This window comes from Scyliorhinus canicula, chromosome 16, assembly GCF_902713615.1.
Source record: "Scyliorhinus canicula chromosome 16, sScyCan1.1, whole genome shotgun sequence".
NCBI lineage: Eukaryota > Metazoa > Chordata > Chondrichthyes > Carcharhiniformes > Scyliorhinidae > Scyliorhinus > Scyliorhinus canicula.
Window position 1 is genome coordinate 65,497,309 of NC_052161.1, and position 18,171 is coordinate 65,515,479.

Here is an 18,171-nt window from a genome sequence, read left to right on the forward strand (position 1 = left end):
AAATGCTACCTTGGTGTCAAGGGCAGTCACTCTCATTTCACTGCTTAACTTCAGCTCTTTTGTCCATTATTGACCAACTGAACATGAGAGCCATTTGAATTAGATAAGCTTATCAACTGTGCATACCAAAATATAATTTATGCAATCACAGAACCAAATATTGTGCATGTTTTGAACAATCTCTAGAGTACTGTGCAGAGAAAAGTGGAAATCTTTACATTTCATCCAATTGCTTAACATGTGATAGGTTGCTACAGAACAATTTCAAAAGTCCGATACAATTTGTTACAGTATATTGACTTTCTGCATAGTTCTATAATTATCCACTTAAAGCTAAGTGGTTATGTGTCAGATTGAAAATACATGCTAGGAATTCAAATTTGCCAGACTCAGGAACAGCAAAGTTGTTCCCTTTTCGGATGTTCTGAATGAAGGATTGCAGATTCCTTATAATAAAAGCAATAAAGCTTGTTATGAGACTCCCTGGATTCTATTATTTGGCTCAACTGACATTCTAAACATCTGGCTAATGTATCAAACACCACAGGTAATAATATTCAGTTGACGCAGGACCGAGCTTCCCAGAAGTTATTATTGCTTCCATGATATTTCACTATCTGCAATGACCTTGAACTCACATTGAGGAGATGGCACGGGCACAGATCGTCTCCCTTATGCACTCATACATGACGAGACACTATTCAATAGACAGACCAAGAGTATCCCCCCCAAAATAAAACATAACCAGCCTTTCTTTTGATACCTTGCCCTCATACAAACCATGTGCTCAACAGATTTAATATTGCAAACAGGGGAATGCTTTCCCTGTCGCCTCTTCCTGATGAAATTATTAATTCATCATAACAAAGAGATTGATCATTTTGTTGTAAATATCACACAGATTGTAAAGCTTTCCTTTGTGACCACTGCAACAGTAAAAAGTAAAATGGCCACGGTACAGAACTTGAAAGGGGCTGTTTAGCACTGGGCTGAATTGCTACCTTTTAAAGCAGACCAAGGCAGGCCAGCAGCACGGTTCAATTCCCGTACCTGCCTCCCCAAACAGGTGCCGGAATGTGGCGACTAGGGGCTTTTCACAGTAACTTCATTTGAAGCCTACTTGTGACAATAAGCGATTTTCATTTCATTTTTCATTTAATTTTATTGCATGAATAAAACTACAGTCTTCCCCTTCATTGTTGTGAAGCTGTGCCATTTTGGACGATGGCTCAAACATCAGCGGGGCCAGTTTGTGATTGACAAACATCAGGGAGTTTGGTGGGCCAGTCTGTGACTGAGCTTCATTTGTGCAATTTGATTTACTGATGAAATAATACATTTATTGGTAATACCATAATGATACAATTATATAAACGGAAACAGGTAAAGCAAGTTAAATACACCCAGAGCTTTTTTTTTGGTATATTAAAATATTAAATATTATTTCAACTCTATCATAGAGTTCATGAACTAGGTAATCTATGGCGAATTAAACACCAATCTGATGCAAAGTCCTAAAGTAAGACCAAACTGGGAATTTAGGTCTGTTCCTAAGTTAATGCAGCTGGCTCATTATAAATAATAAAAGCACAATGGGAGCAAAAGTACAAAGTAGTCGGTAAGCATCATATCATTAGTGTTCTGCTTCGGAAGAAGATGCTCCCATGTGTAGCTAGGGAGGATTGACTTTCACACGATACTATTGGTATTTGTGTTCAGAGTTCCAAAGGCTTGAAGTTTTCTTTAAATTTAGAGTACCCAATTATTTTTTTCCAATCAAGGGGCAATTTAGCGTGGCCAATCCACCTACCCCGCACATCGTTGGGTTGTGGGGGCGAAACCCACGCAAGCATGGGGAGAATGTGCAAACTCCACCCAGAGCCGAGATCGAACCTGGGACCTCGGCGCCGTGAGGCAGCAGGGCTAACCCACTGTGCCACCATGCTGCCCACCAAAGGCTTGAACTTGGTATCTCTGAAGTTAAAATCCTCCCAAACTTCATATCCTCGACTATAATTTTGGCTAAAAGAATAAATTTGGGCACATACATGGACATTGCAAAGATCATTCCAAGTAATGCATTGGAACTATTGGATTTAATTTTTTTATTAATTTAATAATAATCTTTATTATTGTCAAAAGTAGGCTTACATTAACACTACAATGAAGTTACTGTGAAAATTCCCCTGTCAACACACTCCGGTGGCTGTTCGGGTACACTGAGGGAGAATTCAGAAAGTCCAATTCACCTAACAGCATGTCTAAATGTACTTGAGGGTGGAAAACGGAGCACCCGAAGGAAACCCACGCAGACATGGGGAGAATTGAATCATAGAATTTACAGTGCAGAAGGAGGCCATTTGGCCCATCAAGTCTGCACCGGCCCTTACAAAGAGCGCCCTACTCAAGCCCACGTCTCTACCCTATCCCCATAACCCAGTAACCCCACTTAACCTTTTTGGACACTAAGGGCAATTTAGGAAGACCAATCCACGTCTTTGGACTGTGGGAGGAAACCGGAGCAACCGGAGGAAACCCACAAAGACATGGGGAGAACATGCAGACTCCGCACAGTGACCCAAGCCGGGAATCGAACCTGGGACCCTGGAGCTGTGAAGCAACAGTGCTAACCACTATGTTACCGAGCTGGCCATTGAGAACATAAAATGCATTTAATGGGAGGGACAAAGTGTGCAACATTGCAGTACTCAAAGAGCAGAAGTTGAAACATTCATTAACAGAGCGCGTTCAAATGGAGTGGACATGTAGTACATAAAAAAAGATAAAGTCGTCATAGTCCCAGATGACTATTGGCTGCTTCCCCTTTGAGGGAGAGGCCTGACTGGTGTTGATTTTACCTAAGAATCACACTGCAGACTCCGCACAGACAGTGACCCAAACGGTAATCGAACCTGGGACCCTGGAGCTATGAAGCGGCAGTGTTAACCACTGTGCTACCATGCTTCCCATAAGTTCTTCAGTCATTCATTGCAATGGGCTAAATCTATTGAGCAGTCGCCATCATTGTCGATTTGCCATTCTGCTCCTACTTTTTTAAACAGCGCCGGGCTCACATTTCCGACCTGGACCTCCAAACTGGACCTCTTCAGAAGCATGCCAAAGATGTGCAGGTTATTATAGATTGGCCTTAGTTAAATTGTGCCTTAGCGTCCAAAAGATGTGCAGGTTAGGTGCTGTTACAGTGATAGGTTGGAGGAATGGGCCGAGGTGTGGTGCTCTTTCGGAGGGTTGGTGCAGACCCAATGGGCTAAATGGCCTTCTACACTGTAGGGATTCTCTGGATTCTATGGATACCTGTTAGTCATAGAGGTTGACAGAACAGAAAAGGCCCTTTCGCCCATCGAGTCTGCTCCGGTCAAAATCAACCACCTACGTATTCTAATCCCATTTCCCAGCACTTGACCCACAGCCTTGTATGCCTCGGCATCGCAAGGACAGATCTAAATACTTCTTAAATGTTATGAGGATCTCTGATCCCCTTAACTTAAATCTATGCCCCCTGGTCATTGATCCCTCCACCAAGGAGTAAAGTTTATTCCTGTCGACTCTATCTATGTCCCTCAATTCTATACAGCTCAATCATGCCCCCCCCCCCCACCTCCGTATCCTCTGCTGCAAGGAATACATGCCCAGTCTATCCAATCTCTCTTCATAACTAAAACTCTCCAGCCCAGGCAACACATTGGATAAATCTCCTCTGCACCCTTTCCAGTGCTATAACATCCTTCCTACAACGTAGTTTCCAGAACTGCATACAATACTCCAGCTTAGGCCGAACCAATATTTTATACAGTTGCAGCATACCCTCCCTGCTCTTAAACTGTATGCTTGGCTAATAAAGACAAACATACCATATGCCTTCTCAGCCACTTTATCCACCAGCCCTGCTACCTTAAGGGACAGGTGTACATGCACACCAAGAACTCTCTGATCCTCGGTGCGTCCCAGGGTCCTGCTGTTCATCGTATGGTACTCCTGTATGGTAATCTGGAATGACCTGGATTTTAGGACTGGTAAAATCAGACCCTTTTAATTATGACCTCATCGGCTGGGGCCCAGAGAACATTCTGGAAAGGCATGGGGTGGGGTACAAGAATCAAAACCCTACACCTTCAAGCAGCGAAGACTCTATGCAGCAGAGATAGAAGGAAGCAGCAGCCTTCGTGATGATAGTCCTGAGGGACGCGAGGCTGAGAGAATCAGACCCACGACATGGCTGAGTTCATCGGCATAGCTGGTGTAACAAATCCTGGGATCGATTGGTCAATGTTATTGGGTTTATTTAAGAGTTAATGTTATTGCATTGAATAAACTTGATTTATCTTTATACTTGTGCGGCAGCATGGTGGCAGTGGTTAACATTGCTGCCTCACGGCGCTGAGGTCCCAGGTTCGATCCTGGCCTTGGGTAACTGTCTATGTGAAGTTTGCACATTCTCCTCATACCTGCGTGGGTTTCGCCCCCACAACCCAAAGGTGTGCAAAGTAGGAGGATTGGACACTCTAAATTGCCCCTTAATTGGGGAAAATGAAAAAGTTACTAAAAATATACATTAAAAAAACTTTATACTTGTGTTGTCCTATGTTTGCCTCACCAATAAAGACATCTGGATAAAATCTTTGGTTAATACACTGGTCGACCAGTGTCTGAAGTTTTACAAATAAGACTTTACCACTCTTGGAACTCTTCGTCAATGGCTTGATCTCAGGGGAAGTCAAGCCCCCCCCCTCGCCCCTCTCCAGCCCCCCCCCCCCCCCCCCCCCCCCCCGCCCCAGCACCTGTTTGTACAGCATCTTCCTTTTTTAATAGGCCTTCATTCATTAAGGACTTTTAAAAAGCTTTACTTCATGTCAATGAATGAGTGTGAGTGAAGTAAGTGGGTAGGCTGAGTAGACTGCTCTCTGGGTAGGATGGCATAGTGATGGGTGGCAGTGGAAAGAGTGGCAGGGTGATGGTGGCAGTGGCATAAGGTGGCAGGGTGGTGATATAGTAGCGTAAGATGGCAGGGTGGCAGACTGGTAGGATGCTAGTTGGATAGGGCAACAGAGTCAGTAGGGTGGTGAGGGCAGGTGGGTCAGGAAGACGTCAGATAGTCAGTGGGAGTTAAAGGGTTGGTGGGGAGTAGAGAGTCGTACGGTCAGAGGGTAAGGGTGGGCATCAAACAATTGAAGGGGAGTCGGAGGATCTGGGCAATTGGAGGGTAGGGGTATTCGGGGGTCTAAACAAAAATGGGGAGGTCAAAGTGGAATTGGCAGGTTAGGGGGTAATTCAGTGGGGGGGGGGGGGGATGAGTGGGGGTGTGGAGTCAGCTGTATAGTTACCAGCAGTTAGATACTGGGTGCGATCGAATGGCCTCATCATACCAGACTTGGCTGACGCGACGAGGCCATTAAATCTTGCAAAAGACCTCTTCCGAGAAGGTGAATCGGAACCGTCCAAAGTCCCCAATCTGACTCGGAATTGGAGACTTTTTCAAGGGTGGCAGGGTGGTACTACACTAGGGTAAGATGGCAGGTTAATTGCCCACTGGAAGTTCAAACTTTGTGGAAAATTCCCGCTAGGTCCTTGCATTGGGGACTTATTTGGCCTCCCCTCAGAGCATCTCCCAGGTTACCTCCAGGGTGCAATTATCTGGAGGCCGGATGATCTGGGCCAACGTGTTTCAGGGTTATCTGCCACTCAGCCTTGACAGGATCTTACTGTAATTCATGTTAAATGAGCCACTATAAAAGTCAAACACAGTGCTCATGGGATGAAATCCATGGAGAAGCAGAGCTGGGAATTTAGGACTCGGACAAAACAAATCTGAACCAAGAGTGTTTTTGATAATATAAATGAGTTCACAAAGTCCAGAAATGTTCCTTCCTTTTGAGCTTGAATGCTTACGTGAGTTCAACATGAAGTGTCAAGAATATACTCTTGAGAGAGTGGGCTGGTTAGTTGGCTGACAGATCTTAAGGAAATATACCAGATGCAGAACAAGTAAGACATAGCTGGAATAGACAGAGGAAAGAGCATAAGGACCTGGGACAGTCTGCCAGCCAAAAAAGTTGAATGGGGAAGCCTGGCTTAGCAATGGGAAACTCAGTCCAGAGCAGGTCAGAACCAAGAAAGATTTTGCAAGCTTGTTAATAAACCTCACATTCTGTATTTTTAGAAAAATTATCTTGTTCTTCTGAATGATTCAGTAATTGATTGAATCAAGATTTGTTTTCATTTCGCGGTTATTTAATATGTGTTAGCCATTGACATTATTGTTATCTGTGAATCAAAATGTCCTGGTTCAGGATCCAGTTCACAGACTTGAGCATAATACTCTTGGTGACACTCCAGCACAGTACTGAGGAGAGCTGCACTGTCGGAGGCGGTGACTTTTAGATGAGACATTAAATCCGTCTGTCCTCTAAATAGAGATCCGCCTATTGCCAAGAAGAGCAGGGGAATTCTCCCTGGTGTCCTGGCCAATATTTATCCCTCAACAACATCACAAAAACAAATGATCTTGTCAGTCAACCTCATGTTGTTGTTTGTGGTGCTTGCTTTATGCAAATAGGTTGCTGGATCTCCTACAAATACAGCAATAACTACACTTCAGAAGTGTATTGGGTGCATTGGGACATCCCATGGTTGTGAAGGGCACCATATAAATGCAGGTTATTTTTCTTATGTTCGTTTGCTCTCTGTAAACAGTGGTAAGTAAATGACTTAATGAAACACTAATCGGAGAACACCCTTCTGAATGCATGTAAACACACATAAAAGGCCAACGTAACTGTCCCCTCCTTTGGTTTGCAAGTGTACATAAGTACCTGTACTCTTCCTGTGTAAAACGTGGAATTACTGATGGCTGCAGTACTGTAATGTCTACGACTGTAGTATTAAATCTCATTGGTTCTCCATCATCATAAGCAATGATTGCCAGCTAAATGAAACAGCAGAGAAAAAATAAAGTCAGAAACACTTTACAACTTTAACCCGCTTCATAAAGAAAAATAATAGTCAGAAAGAAAAGTAAAATAAAACTCAGCTTGTTCAACTTAACATTGGTTTATTAGTCTCTTTACCTTGAAAATTGTACTAGGTTCCTCGTTGAGATTGACTCGGGTAAGCACTCGTCCAGTGTCTTCCTCCACTTCAAATATGCTTGCACTGTATGGAAATTCAGTCATATCCACTTTATATCTAACCATGCTGGCAGGAGTCTCCTGTATTTAGGATTAACGTAGAAAAAAGTACAGTAGTTAATCCAAAGTGGAATTAATATGCTTAGCTTCCTTATTCCACCCGTTTAAAAATAGCGAGGGTGAAAAATTGTTTGCTCAAGACAGGGGTAAATTTATTTATGAACTGACCATTCATATGCCATTTCTGAGATCTTACTGCCTGCTGTGTTCACCTATATAACAGTAATTACATGTCAGGTGTAATTAACTGGTTGATGAAGTGCTTTGCAATGCCTGGAGGATATATTAGAGTACCATGTACATGCAAGTTCTTTTTGACTTTGTGTTTTTATAGTATTGAAAATGTACCTATTAACATAGAATTTAACAAACCTTTACCCAATCCATCTCATGTGTACAACCAAGATGGAAAAGCATTCCTTAAAATCTCATTGTCAAACACCATACAAGTTGTTTATAATTATCAGTGTCACATTGAACTGCAGTCCCAGTGTTATTTAAGTTCTCTGTTCCAATTTCATAACTTGTCCCCTGTTAAAATAACTGTTTAACAAACAGACCTAATTCCATGGTGGGTAATTTTAACCTTACTAATGGGTGGGTATTGGTCAGGTACAAAGAACAAAGAACAAAGAAGAACAAAGAACAGTTAAATCATTTTAAATCCAGTCCCAACCTATCTCAAATTCACCCACTTCCAGCTTTAACACAAGTGGAGATGGCAGGACAGGCAACCAGCCTGCTCTCAGGAGGCAGGCCCCTCATTTACTGATGCTGCATGCCTTCTCTCTTACAGCTTTAACTGGGCTCTCTACATCTCTGGGCAGCATGGTAGCATGGTAGCATTGTGGATAGCATAATCGCTTCATAGCTCCAGGGTCCCAGGTTCGATTCCGGATTGGGTCACTGTCTGTGTGGAGTCTGCACATCCTTCCCGTGTGTGCGTGGGTTTCCTCCGGGTGCTCCGGTTTCCTCCCACAGTCCAAAGATGTGCAAGTTAGGTGGATTGGACATGATAAATTGCCCTTAGTGTCCAAAATTGCCCTTAGTGTTGGGTGGGGTTACTGGGTTATGTGGATAGGGTGGAGGTGTTAACCTTGGGTAGGGTGCTCTTTCCAGGAGTCGGTGCAGACTTGATGGGCCGAATGGCCTCCTTCTGCACTGTACATTCTATGATCAAATTCTATGATCTCAGGAAAACCAGCAATGTAAAGGAGCTGAGGACTATTGGATGGAACAGGTGTATTATACACCTCTACATCACTTCTGTGGGCCAGGAGGAGCAAGAGAGCCTTTGTTTGCCCCACCAAACTACCTTCTTTAACACATCATTGATTGGACCCCATGTCCCACCCGCCTGATGTTCTTCCCGTCCCGTGATCCCCTCTGAATCTTTTCCTCCCTCATCCTCCAGCACCCCGCCACAATCTTCTCCATGGGGTTCCCGTGATCTATGACGCCCCTGCCAATCACTCTGGGCATTACTCTTATCTTTTATCCTCACCCCACACTCTCTCCAGGCTCCCCATCAAGATTTCCTTGACACCTCTCTGGGTGCCTCTCTGGGTCCCCTCACCACTGTCCCATGGTCCCTAATCTCTCCGGGCCCTCACTCTCCAGTGATCTCTTCACCCAATCTCTCCAGGTCCCTCAATGATTTTTTGCCCTCCTTCCTCATTTGTCCATCCCAGCTTTTGATCTCCCCCTTGGCCCCCAATCTCTCTGACCTCCACTCATCAATGTCCACCTAATTCCGATTTCTCCTGATGCCCCATTGATATGTCTGCCGGTCCTGATCTCTCTGAGAATTCTGTTGCTGCCTCCAAGTTGAAGGCCCCTGACCCCAGATCCCTCCCTTTATCCTCTGTGCTCCCTGACTGCAGCCTCATGCCATCGGCCTACCTAATCGCCCACCTGCCATCCTCTCAATCTGGCTTGTTGCAGCTGAGTAACTGATTTCAAAATTCTTGATCTGCTTCTCCTGCTGGAGCCAACAGGATCTGATGTAAACCTGAGGTTTTCTGATCTCTAAACTGTACCCTATCAAACTTTCCCCCTGTTGTCCTTAAATATCGGGGCACGTGTTACAATCTGGATTGTGGAAAATTAATTTCATGTTGAGAGTTTCATCAAAGCAAACAATGAGAATTAAATTATGGCCCAAACATTCTGGTCTCCTGGGGCGTTGAGCCTCTCGCATGAAAGTGACCAGGGACTCCCGCTGGTTCTCCAACCACTGGGGGACCCCGGCTGCAGAAACATAATCCCAGCCAATGTTCCAGTGGAACCTGAATCATGAACAAAAGCTTTGACATGGAACAAGGTTGTTAGGAAGCTGTTTTTTTGATGATGGATGCTGAAATAATAAGAGGCAGATTTCAAGAAAATGATGTATTTATTCCTTGAATTATACTGAGCCCATCAGATATAAACCTGCCTTTTAGAACTGAAGAGAAAACAGTTCCCAGTTAGACTTTCCTATTCTATGACAATAAATAAGTCATGAAGCCAGACTCACGACAACAATTATATTTATATTGCTATTTCTGCACTTGGACAACGTAATGTAGCTTTTTACAGAGTTGGAAATTTTGATTCTGTTACAATCTTTGGTGAAAGAATAACTAGGAATCGAATATAGAACATAGAACATAGAACATAGAACAGTACAGCACAGAACAGGCCCTTCGGCCCTCGATGTTGTGCCGAGCAATGATCACCCTACTCAAACCCACGTATCCACCCTATACCCGTAACCCAACAACCCCCCCCCCCCCCTTAACCTTACTTTTTTTTTAGGACACTACGGGCAATTTAGCATGGCCAATCCACCTAACCCACACATCTTTGGACTGTGGGAGGAAACCGGAGCACCCGGAGGAAACCCACGCACACACGGGGAGGACGTGTGTTAGATAGCATTTATGCTATCTAAAGATGCAATTAAGATGATAGCTGACCTCAAATATTTTTCAGGTCTCTTCTGGTAATTGTAATAAATGAAGGGCACGGTTTAGGAACAAATAGAGAAATGAAAATGAAATGAAATAAAAATCGCTTATTGCCACGAGTAGGCTTCAATGAAGTTACTGTGAAAAGCCCCTAGTCACCACATTCCGGCGCCGGTCCGGGGAGGCTGGTACGGGAATCGAACCGTGCTGCTGGCCTGCTTGGTCTGGGCCTGCATTTTATAGACCACCCAAGGGTGGGAAAGTAGACGGATGTACTCGTAAAATAGGATGCTGCATCATCACTGGCAGACCCACCACCTGCCCCACACACAATTTTACGAGTGACGGGAAAGGAATTGGGAAGGTCTGTGATCTGGGGGGTACTTTTGGCCCTTATGTGGGCAATTATTGCCCATTTAAGGGTCTGATCCTTCTACTGCTCTGATTCAATGGGTGACAGGAGAGGCCTACGTCCATTGTGTAGCCCAGCAGGTTTGACCTTGTGGACTGGTAGCCAGTCAAAGGTTGGGGTGGGAGTTATTTTGTGAAGGTAGGACCCCAGGCCCTTGGTGCCCAATGGCAATCTCCCCATCCTCCCCATCCAACGGCTTTCCCTCTCTTCATCTACCATCCCCCCACCCCATCCTGTACAACATGCTCCTCTTTGCAAAGGCCAGGCTGGCTGGCCCGCAGGGATCCTGGGCTTATTTATAGGTCCGGGTCCATCACTGAAAACCTGCTTGATAATTTCTGTAAAGAACCTGCAGCGGTCATCACTCCCAATGGTGCTGTCGATGCCGCAGAGCTGCCAGCCTCTGATTGGCTGATGGCATTCTGAAGCAGGACATCCTCCTGGAGAGAGACAGAGGTCTCGCCCCATCAGCCTAAAATGGAAGCATGGTGAGTCAGTCAACCTGGGGCCCCAATATTTACATTGTGGTACAGAGAGCCTACCTCAGCATTAAATCCAGCCCATGAACTCTAACCCATCAAAAGTTTCCAATCAATTTCTTTGCAGCGTGAAGCCATTCTACTGAAATGAGATGTTAATATTATCAACTCAATTTCATTATTCTTCCAAAGCCTGGTTTATAGACAGGCTTTTGCTGGTACATGTTTGAAAGGATATGAAGAATAGGCAGGAAGCTGGAGTTTTTTTGAAAATCTTTTTATTTGCCATATTTTCATCATTTTTACCATACAAATAGAAAAAAAGACCAAGAAACAACAACAAACAATCCCGCCAAACTGCAACCTAAAATATCGACTCGCAAGTTATGAAATAGCAGCTCCCCCACCCCCATCCCAGTCCCTGATTGAGACACCATCAAATACTCGCTCTTACCTTGGTTCAATTTATACCCCAAAAACAACCTGAATCTTTGGAGCAGCCCCATTATATTCCCCACCGACGTACGCGGCTCTGAGATTAACAGCAGCAAATCGTCAGCGCACAAGGATACCCCATGTTTCACCCCCCTTTCACTATCCCCCTCCACAACCCCGATCTCCTGAGAGCAATGGCGAACCACTCTATAGCTAATGCAAACAGCAGGGGGACATAGGACACCCCTGCCTAGTACCCCGGTGCAGAGCAAAATACCCCAAATTCATATTTTTTGTGTGAACAATCGCCATCGGCTCCGTTCGAGAAAAGCTGCTTTCCCTTCACGAACCCTGTCTGATCTTCTTCTATCACCTTCGGGAGCCAACTCTCCAACCTTGCCACCAGCACCTTTGCCAGTATCTTAGTATCCACACTTAATATGAATATGGGCCTGACCGACCCACACTCCACTGGGTCCTTGTCCTTTCTTAACAGCAGAGATATCGAAGCCTGCCCAACGTCTGAGGCAAAAACCCCTACCTATGGCCTCTTCAAACATTCCCACCATTGACAGCGCCAAGTTGTCCTGAAACTTCTTAGAATACTCCACTGGGACCCATCTGGTCCTGCCGCCTTCCCTGATGGCATCCTTCCAATTGCCTCTTTTACCTCCTGCTCCCCCACCAGCCCTGCCCTATCTTCCTCCCCCAACCACGGATACTGCAACCCGTTCAGGAACTCCCTCATCTCTCACTCCTCTCCTGGCGGCTCTGACCTATACAACTTCTCATAGAACTCCTCAAAAATCTTATTAATTTGCTCCTCGGCTACCACTAACTTCTCCGTCCTATCCTCAACCTGGACTATGTCTATCGCCGCCGCCGCCCTTCGGAGCTGACTGGCAAACATACCTTCCCATGTTCTCCCCACGTTCATAGACTGCTCCCCCTCACCTGTCTCAATTTGCGCACGATTTTCCCTCAAGACAGCCAGTCAAACTTTGCCTGAAGCTCCTTCTCCTGTCCAAGCGGGCCGGGTCCGTGTCCCCTGCACACCTCCCATCCACCTCCAACATCTTCTCTCACAACTTTTGGCACTCCCCCCCCCCCCCCCCGCCTCCTTGTCCACCTTAGGCTTAAACGAGATCACCTCCCCCCTCACGACTGCCTTCAGAGCCTCCCAAACTACCGACTGCAAAACTTCCATTGTATAATTAAATCCCACATATTAGTCAACCACCTTCCCAATCTTATCTCAAAAACTCCGGTCCCCCACATCCATTCTCCACCCGGCCTCTGGGCCACCCCCTTCTCCAAAATCACATCCACCTAATGCGGCGCATGCTCCGAGATCACTATCACTGAATACTCTGACCCCTTCACTCCAGCCAATAATCTCTTCCCCATGACGACAAAAATCTATCCTCGAGTTAGCGAGGAGAAAAACGAGTACTCCCGTTCCCTCGAGTGTAGGAACCTCCATGGGTCCATTCCTCTCATTTCTCTCATGAGCCCAGTCAGCGCGACTTGTCTATCCTCGGCTCTTCCACCATACTCCAGTCTCCCCTATTATTAAACCATGAGTGTCCAAGTCCAGGATGACACCCAGCAACCTCTTCGCAAACCATATATCGTCCCAGTTGGGACCATATATGCTCACCAATGCCACAATCTTCTTCTCCAATGCCCCCGTCACAATTACGAACCTACTCCCCTGGTTCGCCACCACTGACTCCATCTGAAATCTCATCCTCTCACCCACCAACACCACTACACCCCCGAGCCCTACTATCAGACCCAGAATGGATCACTTGACTCATCTAGACCTTCCTGAGCCTCATCTGGTCCTGCACTCTCAGGTGAGTCTCCTGCAGCATCACCAAATCAGCCTTTAGGCTCTTAAAATGCACAAACACCCTCGACCTCTTCACCGGTCCCCCAATCCCTTCACTTTCTACGTTGTTATTCTGACTGTGGGGGTCTCTCATCCCCCCCCCCTCCTATCTGCCTCCATCATAAACCTAGGTCCTGCCCACTGGGCTTGACGCACCCGTCCCTTTGTTGTCATCATGCCCCTCCCCATCCCTGAATCCCCCCATACACGTCCTCTTTAAAACACCTCTCCCAGTATCAATCCTATCCCCCACCTTTCGCACCTCCCAGGCCCATCGAAAGCTGCTCGACCAGGTTCCAATGACTGCGGCGTTTCCCCCCCCCACCACCTAGCCAACCTACGCTTCCTAGTGTGGAGACTCCTGCCCAGGCCCCCTCCTCTCAATCCCCTCACCCGTGTTCAATCTCTTGAAACAAAAGTCAAACAACCTTTACCAGTGCAAAAAGAAAAGCCCCAGAAAACCGTCATATCCCCAAAGTTCACTAACCTCCAACCCGCTGTACCCCATAGCACAGGGTACCCTTCTCCACCAATCAACTCCAAAACCAAACTTCCAACCATTCCCCTCTGTCATTAAAAGACAAATCAACATCCTTAAACAGCAAACAAGAAATTAAACTAGATACAGCATTCTCTTCCCTCAGTCCAAAGCCACACCCAGTCCCATCTCACATTTTAACCCCAGTTCTTCTGCCTTCACAAATACCTCCGCTGCCTCCACCATCTCAAAGCACCTTCGCAAAGTACTCATTCGGCCTCGGGCCCTCCAACTCCTCGGGCAAATCCAAAATTCTGGCCCCTTGACCTGTTTGCCCTCCACCAGGTCCTCCACCTTGGCTCTCAGTCCTTTGTTGGCCTCCACCACCCTGCGCAGCTTCTCACCCATCGAGGTGAACTGGTCACTATGTTGCAACAGTGCTTCCTCCATCCCCTTCAACCTTGTTCCCGGAGCTCAGCTGATGTCTTCAACACCACCGCCTTCATCGGGGCTATTGCCTCCACCACCAGCTCCTTCATCGCTCTTTACTCATCACCTCTTTACTCATCACCTCCATATGCTTGGCAAACTGCTTTTCGAACTCTCCAGCCATCACCTCAGACATCTTCTCTACTGTGAAGGGCGACCCAGCGAACCAACCTCTGCCATCTTTTCGGCAGCTGGGCTGATCCGTTCGCTCGATGGCAAACCTTCGCTCACCCCCTTCTTCCCGACGGCTTTTTTACGGTTCTTCAACATTCCTTCTCTCTTCCTACATCAGCCCATCCAAAACTGCCCCTGGGAACAGGCATTAAATTCCAAAAAAATGGGTCTTGAGCAGGAGCCGCCCAACGTGTGACTTCCACTTACATGCCACCACCAGCTGTCCCAGGAAAGTGGAGTTGAGTTACAGAGCATTACGGGGGCAATCAAATAGTGGAACAGGTCCAACAGGTTGAATAATCTACTCCTATTCCTAAATTGTTTTCTGATCCTTTATATTGTACAAGGAACACAGAAAGTTAACATGCAGGTATAGCAGGTAATTAGGGTGGCAAATGGCATGTTGACCTTTATTGAAAGCCGATTGGAGTACAGGAATAAAGACGTTTTGCTACAATTGTACAGGGCATTACTGAGACCACACCTGGAATATTGGGGCATAACTTCCTTGGATTGGCAATCAGTGTCAGATTGCCACTCTGCACCGACTTAGCTTGCCAAATTCCTTCCATGCCCGTCTCGCCCGGCCTTCCTCACTCAGGTTGGGTAAGATCCAGGCAGTACAGCGAATCACTGGGGCTCAACATGGAAGTCTAAGAGAGTCAGAGTGAAGGAGGAAATGCCTTTTTCTACTGTACTAGCTGCTGTAAAGCAGGTACGTACAATGGTCTGATTGCAGCTGAGAGGTCAGGGAGAGGGTAGGCATCTAAGATAAGTGGATAGGAGGTGGGGTTGGCTGGATTGGAGGTCGAAGGGGTCGGACATCGGGGTAGGGTAGAGTGGTTGTACATCAGGGGAAGGAAGGGCAGTCGTGGTCGGTTGGTGTCGGGGGCCCTCTAGGTTAGTGGAGGGGAGGGGTAGTCAAAAATCCTGGGTGGGGGTGGAGTGGTCTGGGTATTGGAGCTCGGGTCAGTAGAATGAGGGACTCGGACATCGGGAGAGGTGGGTGGAGGGTCGGACATCGGGGTGGGGAGATTGCACACTTGGGAGTGGGAGGCTAGATTGTATGATGAAGTCGATGTTTCTTTAAAAAAAATGCTTTTTGTTGCCCCATATCTGGTCGAGTGGAGGAGAAATTGAACTCCTAGTTATCTACCAAAGAACAGCATTTTAATATTATACTAACGATAAAAATCTCAGAATCAATTAACCTTGACTGATTTCAAGTTATTATTGACGAACAACTGCTTATCTCAAGAGAGGGGAAATTAAATTATTTGCCTCTGCAGATCTTGCCCACAGCAAGTTGGGGGTGAGAGATATACTCATTTTTTAATGGAAGGAGTTGCTCCCTGTGGTCTAATAGTCTTTCAGTGGTGATTATGTAATCAGTGCCAACTAATGTAGTGAGAAAAGAGCCTGAGACACAGGAAATATGAAATCTTGAAGGAAAGAGATAATGATTGGTGATCCATAATGTTTGCCATCTGTAACTTAGATAACAATGGGGTTGGATATCCAGCAGTTACTCCTGATCTATGACCATAACATTAATGGAAAATCCATGAAAATCCCAGCAGAACTGCAGAAACTGACATATATAGCAATTTCTGCTGTTCTTCTGGGAGTTCCGCCAATCTACCAGCGAAGTTGCAACATTGGTTGGGATCAAACGGCCTTGTCGCGCCCAACACGAGACGTGACGAGGCACAAGATTTACAACCCTCAGTACGCCTCACAGGATCTCACTGGGCGGGATCCAGATTTGCATATTTAAGTGAGCAGCTAGGCTCACTTAAAAAAGTGCGCGCCAGATTCTCCAAAAGGCGTAATGGCACCGGGGAGGGGGTGTCTCCCAGGCTATCAGAGTGGTTGGACTCTGGACAAGGTGGTACTCTTAGCACTCCCACTGCCATCAGTGCACCTTGGCATTGCTAGCCAAGGTGCTCAGGTACCAGGTTGGCATAGCCAAAGATTATGCCCGGGGTGCCCTGCCTTTGTGTGGTGGAGTAAAGGGGGGGCTCAAGGATCCTCAAGCTGGGTGGTGGGGGGATCCGGAGATCAGCGTGATATCTCGATCTCTTCCTGCACTGACAAACTCTCGTCACTGCAGGAGCTGAGAAACAACCCGCTTAGCGTACCAGAACAGGACATTTTCCTGTCAAATCGGGCCCATTAGATCACACGTACTCACACCGAAATCCCAGGTATTTTTGGTTGTTCGTGGATTAAAATATTATTACTCCCGCTGTTCTTCGAAACTTGCTTTCCTAAAGAGGTGGACACCTTTCGCATCCGTTATATGGAGCACTTCGCCAATGAAAAGGTTGTTTGAAGTATGCATAATTTACAGCAACTAATTATCAATGTTTTGTGTCGCTTGAACAGTGAAGAGATAATTCATGACATTCTTGTAGGAGTTCAGTGGTGTAAAGAGCTAAAAAATGTTAACCTAATCCCCAATGCATGTGCAGCATTTCTTGGCATGACTCAATAAGAGAATATACCTTGAATTCAAAGTTAATTAAAATAGTTGAGAAGATTTTGCTCCTTTTTGAAATCCATAGCTCTGTCTGAAGATGTAAATTTGACATTGCATAAGATGAGCAACCGTCCTTGAAACCAACGATCTTGACTTATTTGCAGTCACGAATGGTTAATAGCTGTTTATGGTTTCCAATTGTTCAGAAAATAATCTGCCAGTCTTGATCGTCACTAACTACTTGGTATGACAGGAGTAGAGAAGATGTCTTTGTTCCACTGGAAGCGACATTTGAGGTTGCTGCAATTTGTTAATACAAAAACTGGCATAACGTTTATGGCTGATTACAGTGGGCCACAACTTCATTGGATTGCAATTCTTTATCTAATTACCTTTGTGGATTTTTATCTGTGCCTGTCTCACCCGACCTTCCGACTCAGGGCAGGTGAGATCTAAGCAGCCCAGTTGATCGCTGAGGCCTAGCGTCTCAGTCCATCAGATCGAAGAAGGACCTGCTCCCTTTTTAACAGCACTAGCTGCCGTAAACCAGGTAAGTTAGAGATCCCATTGAGGCCGGGGAGTGGGTAAGCGGATAGGATTTAGAGAGTAGGGGGAATTAAATGTTGGGGGGGGGGCATTGAAATGGTTGTTTCCTTTCGATGGAGAATGTAGAACACAGGGGCACAGCATGAAGGGCCTGTAATATAGGATTGAGATGAGTAGACAATTCTTCACTCAGAGGGTTGTCAATCTTTGGAATTATCGACCTCAGAGTTGTGGATGCACCATCATTGAATGTACTCAAGGCTGCGATAGACATTGGTCTCTCAGGGAATGAAGGGATACGGGGACAGAACTAAAAACAAAGAACAAAGAAAAATACAGCACAGGAACAGGCCCTTTGGCCCTCCAAGCCTGTGCCAACCATGCTACCCGACTAAACTAAAATCTTCTGCACTTTCAGGGTCTGTATCCCTCTATTTCCATCCTATTCATGTTTTTGTCAAGATGCCCCTTAAACGTCACTATTATCCCTGCTTCCATCACCTCTTCCGGCAGCGAGTTTCAGGCACCCACTACTCTCTGTGTAAAAAAACTTGCCTCGTACATCTCCTCTAAACCTTAACCCTCGCACCTTAAACCTATGCCCCCTAGTAATTGACCTCTCTACC

At 46.0% G+C, this 18,171-nt stretch overlaps 1 protein-coding gene across 13 annotated transcripts in view; it reads right to left on the reverse strand.

Moving 5' to 3' along the window:
• The window catches only part of pcdh15b (protocadherin-related 15b), a 1,980,039-nt gene that overhangs the window by 225,559 nt on the left and 1,736,309 nt on the right, over window positions 1-18,171 (reverse strand). For all 13 annotated transcript variants that reach the window (XM_038773429.1, XM_038773427.1, XM_038773426.1 and 10 more), the window contains 2 exons: window positions 7,086-7,226; window positions 6,831-6,943 (listed from right to left, as the gene is read on the reverse strand). In XM_038773429.1, the coding sequence (XP_038629357.1) occupies window positions 6,831-6,943; window positions 7,086-7,226 (254 nt within the window). The remainder of the gene's footprint in view (window positions 1-6,830; window positions 6,944-7,085; window positions 7,227-18,171) is intronic.